At 33.0% G+C, this 12,060-nt stretch overlaps 1 protein-coding gene across 3 annotated transcripts in view; it reads left to right on the plus strand.

Moving 5' to 3' along the window:
• Nucleotides 1-12,060, plus strand: part of LOC145291179 (uncharacterized) — a 315,627-nt gene that overhangs the window by 245,695 nt on the left and 57,872 nt on the right. For all 3 annotated transcript variants that reach the window (XM_080136747.1, XM_080136757.1, XM_080136763.1), the window contains exons 8-9: nucleotides 418-511; nucleotides 4,697-4,742. In XM_080136747.1, the coding sequence (XP_079992873.1) occupies nucleotides 418-511; nucleotides 4,697-4,742 (140 nt within the window). The remainder of the gene's footprint in view (nucleotides 1-417; nucleotides 512-4,696; nucleotides 4,743-12,060) is intronic.

The raw sequence follows: 12,060 nt of genomic DNA on the forward strand, positions 1-12,060 counted from the left end.
TTCAAAGTAAAGACTAGTTTATGTAGAGTTTCAAAATTAAATTGGAATTGCATAAGTATTAATCAGAAGAAACTTTTCCTCCGTATACTTTGGCAAGATTTCTGCTAAACATGAAGTGGAAGTCAGAAAGAAAATTTCAATTAACATAACTATATCTTTTGATTTTTAATAATTGATGGTGAAAAATAGTTATATCTTTAGCCATTTTATTTATCATTCCATTTCCTTATAAATACTAAACAGTGTTAAATAATGGTAGATTGACAATCAAAATAACTTTGTCAAGATAGGCAAATTAGCCTCTTCTATATTAATATTATTAATGACCACTTTTTATTTATTTTTTACAGCATTGTTTCTTTTCAACATTTTTTGTTATGACAAACGTTTTAAATTTTTCCCTCCATTTCCTTTTAGGTGAAGTAGATGGTAAAAAATTTTCTGGCAGGTATTCTGGCGAATATCTCTGTATGTCTGGGCCAAGTTTTTCAAAGAGTTCTTCAGAAGCCAGGTAAAATATATTTATTTTTACCCATTTTCTATAATACATTAATCTTGTAGTGAAAACAAGTTTGCTTTGGTGGGAATACAGCAATATAAAGTTAACTGTAATTATAAACCTAACGGGAAATTATGTGTGAGATCATATATATAATGGAGATCTTGTATCTGTTGAAGACAAAACTATTCTATGACTTTTATTTAATCCTCTGTTCAGTTTACCATACTATTTAAGACAAATGTATTTTTCATGAGGGGTGCTATTTGTTCTATTATAAGACCATCCATGGTTCTCCCCAGAATGTGCTGCTGCTATCGCGCACAGAAATCACTTTTTTTATAACTACCAATGTAATAGATGCACTGAGACTAAAGCTGCTTTCAGGAACGCCAGCAACCACTGTAAAAAAGTAATAAAAAATGCGAGAGAGCTATGCGCCCAGTCTGTTAAATCCAAAGTAGCTGATCAGCGGCTTGGTTCCCACCAGTTTTGGCAAATAACAAATAGGATCCTGAACAGAAGTGTGCATTCTATCCCAACCATTATCAATGGACCAGAGGTTATCTCGTCAGCATCAGACAAGGCCAGACTATTTGCCAAGAACTTTGCAGCTAATTCTACCCTATGCGACGAAGGCCATCAACTCCCCATATTTCCTCCTATAACACAAAACACGCTAGGTAACATACAAATATCTGTGCATGAGGTCGCCAAGCTAATCAAGAACCTTGATTCCAGTAAAGCAACTGGCCCTGACGGCATCCCAATTATAGTGTTAAAAAAGCTTCAACCAGAACTTGCTCCCATACTTACGAAACTGTTTAAGCGTTGCCTTAAGAAGTACTTTCCGACTCCCTGGAAAACCTCATCAGTATGCCCTGTATTTAAGAATTCAGATAAGTCATCTCCCTCTCAGTACAGACCAATAAGTCTCCTGTGTGTTATGAGTAAGTTGCTGGAATCCATATTAGAGAAATAGTCAACCACCTCAGCAGAAATAACCTTCTTAGTGACACACAATATGGTTTCCATTCTGCAAGATCTACCGCAGATGTGCTAACGGTTATATCTCACAGGATTAGTGAATCTCTTGACAAAGGCTTTCTTTCTAGGGCAATTGCTCGACATATCAAAGGCCTTCGACAAGGTATGGCATAAAGTCCTACTTCACAAGATTTCCAGCTACAGTATAACTGGAAATGTTTTCTCAATCATTAAATCATTTCTCTCCGATAGGCTCATAAGAGTAGTGATCGATGGACAAAAATCAGAGGTCTGCAGTATTAATGCTGGAGTCCCTCAAGGGTCAATCCTGGGCCCAACTCTCTTCCTGATCTATATCAATGATCTCCCTAAACACATACTTAAATCATTTGTTGACATCTATGCTGATGACACGACCATCTATGGCAACACATCAAAGGCTGTAAATGACAAAGTTCTCTCTGATTCTCTCTCCTCTGATCTCGAATGCGTGGTTTAGTGGGGGAAGTCGTGGCTGGTTACCTTTAATGCATCTAAAACCAAACTCTTATCTTTACATCATCAACGCTCTGATCCCCATCTGGCATTAATCGAAATGGATGGCTCTCGTCTAGGAGAAACCCCATGTTTTGACAAGCTCCTGAGTTTGTCCTTTACTCCTGATCTGAAATGGAACACGTACATCAAGTCTGTTGCCAAGGTCGCTGGAAAGATGGTGGGATCCTTCTACCGCTCCAGAAGATATCTCACTACTGATGCAATTCTCTATCTATATAAAAGCCAAGTACGTCCAAGGATGGAATACTACTGCCATATCTGGGCAGGAGCTGCTAAAAACAGCCTATCCTGCCTTGACAGAGTACAAAATAGACTTCGTGGCTTAGTGGGGGATGCCCTTTTCTCTACCCTGCAACCTCTCTCCCACAGAAGAGACGTTGCGAGCCTGTCCTTGTTTTATCGTTATTTCCATGGCAGGTGCTCGTCTGAACTCCAATCTCTGGTCCCCCCTCGCCAATCATTCACGAAAAATACCCGTCTAGCTGAATCCACTGTGAGAAATTTCCCCCAATCTTTATCTGTGCCTAAATCAAAACGTAGATTCCATGAACAAAGCTTCTTTCTTAGAACTGCACGCCTGTGGAACTCTGTTCTGTCTGCCTGCTTCCCACCTGACTACAACTTGGATGTGTTCAAGTCCAATGTTAACAAATTCCTAATGAACCACCCTCTTAAGTAAACACTTCATTAAATTTCCACACTAATGTACTGTACTTGCAATAACCCTTATCCTTGAGTGGCTTCCGGGCCTTGATAAGTGGTGACCACCATGTAAAAAAAAAAAAAAAGTTATAGCCACTAAATTATAATCTCGAATTTTACTCCTGAACACGAGCCCAATTTTATAAAATTAAACCAGCAATGACTATGGAATAAACATAATTTCAGTTTGACTTTTATCTCTTAATTTTGTATTTTTTCTTATTCGTTTACTGCTAGCTTTTTATTTCCACACTAAACAAGGCATATTGCCACTTGGAACTACTAAATGCTACTACTTGGGATCATGTCTAACAAGAGATTGTGAGAAGTTGAGCAGCAAGATATGTTCACATTACATTTAAATTTCTGCAATGAAGCAAGAAACTCAGAATTCCAAAGTCTAGTAGTTCAAACAAAGAAATTATTAGTGGAAAGCTTTCAGAGTTAAGAGGTGGGATTTTGCTGCTTGTTGATTTTGCTCAGTTTAGGAGTATATAGTATAGCTCAGAGCACATTCTATTAAAGTACTTGTGAAACAGATGCAACATTGTGTTTGATTTGATAGCAAACTTCTTAATTATGTAAAAGTTTTCAAAATTTTTTTTATCCAAATGCTATTATGGACTCCTGCTTTTGCATCAGCTATTTAAATCTATATTTTATATTCTATGTCGGTGAACATTACTCAGAAATTGAAGAAAAATGTATTTGTGCCATCCATAATTATAAGTTTAATTTTCATAAATGACGTTAGAGTTAAAATATGTCAATACTTATGTTACATATTTAAATTTTATGGGATTCTCTTCAAAACGGCGAGTTAATCATAAAATATATTAAAAATTGTCAGTATTGAAGTTTAAATATAGCATCCTGTTTCTGTGTACAGTTTAATGTCATCTATTTAGATTAACAATAAATGTATTTTAACCTATTTATTGTGGATAGCAAATCTGTTTTCAAAATTACCTGACATCAGTTATTTGATATAATTATTTTCTCAATGTCTCGATATTTAAATATCTCAGTTTTTCTTTATTTTGATTGAATATATAAAAGTAGCTGAATAACACTACCACAATGGGTAAGAGGGGGGGATAACTGTTTTAAAGTTAATATTAGGTTTTGAAAAATTTTAGTTTTGTAGAAATTAGTTTTAAGATCAAACTACCAATATATATATATATACACACACACACACACACACACACACACACACACACACACACACACACACATTAATTTTTGATATTTATACAAAATATAGACCATAATATTTTTTTTACATAGGATTTTCAAATTAAATTCAATGTTTATGGTATCTTTTATTAAATTGTGAGTTGAAAGTACAGAATAGTTAGAAAAATGTTCTCTCACCTTCACATGTTAAGAATGGGTTTCAAAATATTTAAGTATAGTCCCTATTCTGCATAAGTATCTAATTTTTAAGCATTTTTAGTCCTAACTAGATGTGAGGTAAACAAAAAAAAACAAACTGTTTTACATAAACTTGGTTTGATATCAACTCCAGTTTTCTGTCAAAATCTTAACTTCAATTTAGAAATAATGCTTTGAAATTATTTTCGCCAGTTTAAAGAAATACATTCTTAAGCCTATTAGTTGATTTAATGTGAATGATTGTTTCAATAAGATTTCTAAAAAAGATGTTAGTTGTTGATTTGCAGCAAATTAATTCATGATTATCCTATATGGCATTTATTTTCATCACATAATATTTTTGCTTTAATGAATAATCAACTTTTTTTTTTTTTTAATGGTAAACCCTAACATTTGTTTTAATATATATATACAACGAAGTTTAACTCTGCAGTAATAAATAATTTAATCTTTTAATTTTGATAAATAATCACATAAATTAGCACAAGTTATCTTTTGCGTGTCTATTTCTACCATTTAAATTTTCTATGAGTATTTTTATATTTTTTGTAGCATCGCTAGTGTAAATACACCCTTTCAAGATCTACAGCCTGATTATGTGAGTATACCTTTTCTAACTTTTCTTTTTATATTAAAAATGAAAGATTGATTACTTAAAAGCATCTCATGAACACTGTCAGAAAAATAACAAAAATCACAAAATCAAATATTATTTTTCAATTGATAAACAAGTCTGGATGAAATTCAATCTTGATTTCATTCGGTTTTGTTGTTTAAGGTGCTGTGAGTGTCTTGGATTCCAGAGTGGGCAACACCAGGCAACATTTCATGCTTGTCACTAATGGGGTTTGATCCATAGGGTTGAGTCCAGTCATTGGTTCATATACACACACAAGAAAAAGGCAAACCAAATCAGAAATGAAGTCTCCCCATATAGAGAAACTTAAAGATCAACTTCGTTGATCAGTATATGTAGGGAAAATCATAGCTTACCTAACTAGCATGTGTGAGTAACACAAACTCTATGCAAATTAGTTTATGCAAGATGCATAAAAGGAGTAAAAGGAGCGACTGGCGAGTCAAAAGACAGCATGTTATGCAAACAGACATGTATATTAAGATTATTGAAGCTGACTCAAAAGATTTTAGGCAGGACGGAACACAATTTTCAAACTAGAGTATATTCACCTTCCCCCCACCCTCAAACTCATGTTTCATGCTAGACAGTTCCATGGGTGTCATGAATATGTAATGAAAAATAATTTAAGATTTTTTCAGATCTTCGTTTCCCCAATGTTGTAATTGCATTTAGACTGCCCATGTGCATCATTATGGCAAATGTATGCTGACCATAAAACAATACAGAGCCACCCGCCCCCACTACACACCCACTGATTATTAAACCATCCTTGTTTGAACTGACTTAATTCTTAAGAAAATTACATCTTCAAGGCAGTTGGCTTCAAGACAGTTATAAAATTTGGCAAATGTCTGAACATTTGACTAATAATTCTAATCTCATATTATTCCATCTCAATCTATGGTTTAGTAATTGAGTATCATTTATGTTGAAACCAATGGAGATTTTGCCTAAATGATTTGTAGGACAATAAAATATTAGTAAATAACGACATTTAAATGATTTGATGCTACCAGATCTGGCTGATGAAGGGATCAGCTTCCTGATTGATATTGTTTTGTTTTTTTTCCTTATCCTTATCCATTGCAAAAATCGATCATGTTCTGCAAAGCCAAAAATAAAAACAATTTTCCTTTTTTTTCTCCCCAATTTTTTTCCTTTAATGAGGGCCATCACTTTGCTGTGGTTGGCTACTGTGATGCTTAAGGATGAACTGCTAGTTGTTGAGAAGTCCATAATACAAAAAAAGTGGATATATACACTGTAACACTACACTTTGGCCTTTAGCTGGACTAGTCGAGCAATCTGAGAAGCCTGATCCTATCAATCGGCTGGTCAAGTTGCCTCAACATGTAGAACTCGTACCAATCTAGTCACAACAATTAATATTCCTAACTAATAACTACTAATTACCCCTTCCAAATATGGTAGAAAGTGGTGACTGAGAATCAATTGGTTATTTGAAGATATAAACAACTTGAAGCATAAAAACTTATCAAAATGATTGGATTTTGGTATTAAATAATCTGAAAAGGTTGACATGCTGTAAATAAAACACCCAAACCAAACATTTGGACCAATAATTTGTTTGGATGTAAATTTAATAGTAAAAATGTGTGATTATTGCTCACCCTGAAAAAAAAAAGTAAATGTCAATTTTATCAGTTTTTATAACAAAAATGCAATTATTTCAACAATCTAACTAAAGTGAATGCATGGTATAACTTAATTGACTGGCTTGAATCTGTTGTTGGCATTCTTATAGTAGGGACTGTGTGAAGGTTGCTAACATCTCTAAGTGAAAATGTTATGGAGCTGACTGGATTAGAACTGGGAATACCCAGGTTATTGATCTGTCATTATCCACTTTACCATCACCGTCATATAAAATGAAGTCTGTCTGTTTCTCTGACTTTGTCATTGATTGCCTAGAATCTGACAAATTGATAGCCATGTTCTTAGTAAAATAATTTTTACTTTAGTTTCTTTTAAAAATACTTATTCCAGCAAGAAAAGTGATTAAAATGGGATTTTTTTTTTTCAATAAACAGCACTTTATAGTATGAGATGAAATCAGATGAAATTTCAATTAAAAATTTTTAAGAAAACCGGACAATAATTGCTGTAACTGCCTGGCTAGGCAGAAGTAAATGTTGAAATTTTAGGATGGAATGTATCGATGTTAAAAGTTGGGAAACAGACCAGCATCACTTTTCTGCAAGGTGTTTGAGACAACTACGATATGTTCTTTCATTCCATCTGAAGTATTTAATAATGAAGTTCAATTGATAGTTTTTATGTATATTGGTGAGTTTAAGAACTGAATACAACGTCAGAATATTCTGCATGATGATTTTCACTGTATTAAAAAATAATTGTGAATCTTGGCTATAGCTCAGTGTTCCTTGAATATCTTGAAAACCATGAGAGGTGAGTTAGAAATGCAGAAGCAATGGCTAGTAGGAAGGATCAAGTGAAAAAGAAGCAAGATCAAGGCAATACAGATCTTAGCAATAGAAATGGATATCCATGTCAATTATAGAGAAAGCGTTGATCAAAAATCTTCACTATTTCTTATACAAAAGTTGCAAGAGCCAACAACATACTGCCAAGGCCTAAGAGAACAGTCTTATGAAAGCAAAGACCCTTGACAAGGCTAAATACCCGGTCACACCAGGGATGTTTTGGTTCTTTTCGGGAACAGTTTCACAATGTGCTGAACAGGTGGTTAGTCTACAGTTCATCACACATATCAGACACATCAAGAAAACAAAATTCCTTCAAACTGGGTGTTTCTAACACCATCCCCCACACCATCTTCAAAGAGGAACTCTGATTGAATTCAGATGGTTCTGTTCACTTTTGTCAAACACTAAGTGAAGAGGATAACAGCAGGAAGGCCGTGCCAAGATCAAACTGATGTGCAGGTCTCTATTGAAAGTTGTACCTGTGTGTTTTGTGTGATACCTCCTGGAAAATTCAGTAGTGACTGCCTCAGAAGTTCCATGACAACCAAATTCAATATTGGCTCACTCAACTTGCCCAATTGCAACCTCATGGACTTGAGAAAGACACCATACCATCTGCAATACTAAGGCCAAGCTTATTGCCAAGATCAAGCAGATGTTCAGGTCTCTATTGAAGGACAGTATGTTTCGTGTTCAAGCCCTACTTCAAGTGAGCTGTATTTAGCAAAAGATTAGATTGAGATAAGAATTTGAGAATATGGCAATTATTGGCCAAGTTTTTCTTTCTTTCAAATAATTATCAAATTTGTCTCTAACACACACGCGCACACATAGATAAGCAGGTTACCTGGTGTTATCCAGTTGTAAAATATACTTAAATATGATAGTTTAATTTATGCAGATTTCATATTCTTGAGCCAATTTTGTATTGTACCCAAAAAAAAGTAAAAAAAAAAAAAAAAAAAAAAAAAAAGGATTTGGGTGTCATCAACTAAAATAGACCAAAACATTTAGCTCTCTAGCGGTATTTACCATCTGCGCTAATAATACATGCATATCAAAACTTGACAAATTACAGTTAAATGTAGAACAACTACATCTGCCAAGTTCCAATTTTCAATTTATACAGGTTATTAGCAGTTATTCTTCAGACTAAAAACTAAATTGATTTTGTTTCACAGATCTGAATTTCTCAAGTTTCAAGTCTGTAAACCCAAAATTAACAATAGTTTATTAGATTGTTCTGCACACAGACAACATTACTTTTATAATGTATAAAAAAAACTAACTAAATTGCTAACTCCTCCCATCTGACAAGAAGGAAAGTATTTCTTCGAAAGTCCTCGGATTAAGGACATTCACCTCTATTTGTGTTTCCTTTCTGAATAATAAATGGTTTTAACTCTTACTAAAGTGTTTCTCAACATATTTTTAATTAAAACTATGTAATTTTATATATATATATATATATATATATATATATATATATATATATATATATATATATGGTGTCCATAAAGTCGGTGTGCATTTAAAAATAATTTATTTGCAGTTGTGATAGAAAAAAAAAATAATAAAATGCAAATAAAGTTATAAATTCTTTAATGCATATGGACTTTATGGACACCCTGTATACACACACACACACACACACACACTAAATTAATCAAAGTATATTGATAGAACAAATCAAATGCTGTACAAGAAATTCAGTATGAAGTATATAACATATACAAAAAAGATAATGTAATATATTACATGAAAAATACTTACATTAATTTTTATGCATTTTTAAATTAAGGAAAAAACAAATATAAATAACCAAAAGAGGTGATCAGTAGTATATTAAATTCATCTGAACTCTATAAAAAACATAGTTTTGTAAACAACATATTTTCCTGGGCAGACTAACAACACAGATAAGGAAAACATTTTTAATGACATAACTAGATTAGCAAAAAAAATTATATTCGATATCTGGAGTTGTTTTTCTTTGTTCTTTTATATAGGAGAGGTTGCACTTGATCAACACTGCTGGGAGCTATGAGATAAATACTATTTTGTTTTAAATCTGCAAAACTTTTTCATGGTAGACAACTCACTATCCCTACAATATTATTAGCCTAAATTCTTGGAAGCAAACTAATGCTATGGTTTACAAGCAGAAGATTTTTCCAATGAAGGACTTGGGATTAAGTTTTTAAAAATTTATTTTATAGTTTTAAAGGTTGGAAAAACTTCCAAGTCTATATTACTACTGTACACTCGTAACCCTTATCCTCGCGTGGTCTCTGGGCCTTGATAAGTCGTTATGCCTATGTAAAATATATATATATATATATATATATATATACTGGTCATGGACTGATTCTTTCCTTTGGTCATTGGAATGCAACCAAACATTATATATATATTAGTTTTTCAAGACTCCTATTATCTGATTCAAACGTGTAATTTATTTTGGTTCTCATGCTCTAATTTCCTACAAAATTAAACTTTGAGATTTCAATTGTTTTTCATTTTTGTTTACAATCACTTGAATTTGGAAACTAGTAACAACTATGATGTATATATAATATTAGTATTTATATATTAACAAAAATACTGTTGGGAGTGGTGTGGTCATTAGCAACTGATAGTGGACATACATGCAGAAAGGAATAGTTAGGGGGATGTTGAAACATGCTGACAAGTTTTGTTTAAATAACCTTTTTTCTCAACGGTAAACAACTAAGATGCATGAGATAATTTTAGTGTAGATTTAACATTGTCGAGCTTTAGGAGAGGTATTCCTCTTGGGAGTGGGGTAAAAATGGTGTTTTTTTGGGGGGTTTTTTTTTTTTTGTTTTTTCTGTAAAAATTCAATTTTTGTGAAGCGAGTTTGATTTTGGATGCTATTAATCTCAAAAGTACAAAATATGCAGCCCTTCTGTTAACAAACTGCCAAAATATTAAATTGATCAAACATTCATTCACTTGGTATCTATATTGATATTCGAAATCTGAATAGCCATTCACATAGAAATGTAACTAGCATTCTATATACATACTTGACTATGTAGAACAAATTCTAGCACTATATATATTCTCTCTGTTTGCATATATTTTATAGAATTATTTGGCCTCTCGAAATATCTATTCTTCACAGAAAAGCATTGCCTTACATTAATAGGAAACTGTTATTTCTTCTACCAGAGACCTCAACGTATATATACAGGGTGGGGGCATAAATACTGTTACAAAATAATTCAGATTTATCCTAACAAAATATTTTATTACAAAATCCAATTAAAGAAAATGATTAGCAAATAATGAAGGAACAATATGGTAAAAATATTATCCAAAATATTTCCCTTGAGCCTTCACTACATGATGACTTTTGGAAAAATTATCTATAGCAGCATGCAAAACATCTAAGGGTATTTTCTCCCAGCATTTGTTTAATTTTTTCTTAAAAGCTTCAATATTTTGACAAGGAGTAGAGCAGCCTTCACTCTCTACAAATGACCACCAAGAATAATCAAGAGCGTTAAGATCAGCTGATGAAGAGGGCCATTCTTCTTTGCCGATTCAGTATGGACAGTTGTCTCTATACCGCTGCTGTATTACATGAGCAGTGTGGCTTGTCACACCATCTTGTTGGAGAGTCCAAATTTCATCTGAGTTCACAGAATTACACCATAGGGTCAGTGCATCTTCAAGCATGTCCTCAGTGTAACGTTCTTTGTAAATCTTGACCCCTTAAGGGGGAAAAACAAGTGGAGATTTTCCTCTCAGAAATGGCTAGCCAGACCATCATTGATGTTGATGGTTGCATTCTGAAAACCTTTCCCGCATTATCAGGTATGGCCTCATGACTTCTCGCAAGGACTCTATCATTTTGATGATTGTGGAACTGTTGAAGTGAGAATAACTTTTCATCTGTGAAGATGATGGTATTGAACATGCCTTCTTTGATACGGTTTAACAAGAGTTGACATATGAGTCTCTTTGCAATTGTAGGTATAGAGAGAAGCTGTCGCTTTTGGAGCTTATAAGATGATATCTGTAGGTCACTTCGAGATATTCTTCGCATAGTCCTAGGTGATGTTTGTGCTTCCTTCGAGTTTAGGTGTCGTAGAGTTCTGGGTATGGTCTAATCGATGTCTATCTTTGATCGATGAAGTTTCAAGGTAATGATCAATCGACCTTTTTATGAAGATTAGCATTACAAGTTGATTTTATCTTTTTAGATAATTGTTATTTTATCAAATTGCATGAAAAGAGCTATGTAAAAGATGCTTAAAACCGTTTGAATTATGTAAATACCATCAGTAGTTTGAGAATTTTAAGTGGCAAAATTTAGGCTTTTTTTTTTTTTAAGAAAAAGTGGGCTAAATTACGGACCTCAACATTTCAAGAAATTTGATAATTTGGAAACCCAATATGTCACGGTAACATATATTGGGTGGGTTTCGAACAGAATTTTGTAATTTTTAGTTTTAACTTATTTTTCCAAACTTTATGTATTTAGCAGTCAGCTAGCCACCATTTGTCTCGTTCACATATGTCGATAAACATTGTATGATTTTCAAACAAATTATACGTTTCAAAGTGAGTAAAACAACTAAAAACTTTTCCAGATAGGTAGAAGAGTAACTTATCTTGCCTTTGATAATATTTATTTATATTTTCTAATTTTTTACCACTTTTTTGTACGATTGTAATACAAACTCGAATTTTGAAACACAACTGCTAAACATAAGGTCATAATGTGGGCTATATTTAGTTATAAAAGTAAATTACTGGAAAAGGTTTGTATTGTTTTT

This window comes from Euprymna scolopes, chromosome 2 (assembly GCF_053919585.1).
Source record: "Euprymna scolopes isolate OS-2025 chromosome 2, ASM5391958v1, whole genome shotgun sequence".
Classification (NCBI taxonomy): Eukaryota; Metazoa; Mollusca; class Cephalopoda; order Sepiida; family Sepiolidae; genus Euprymna; species Euprymna scolopes.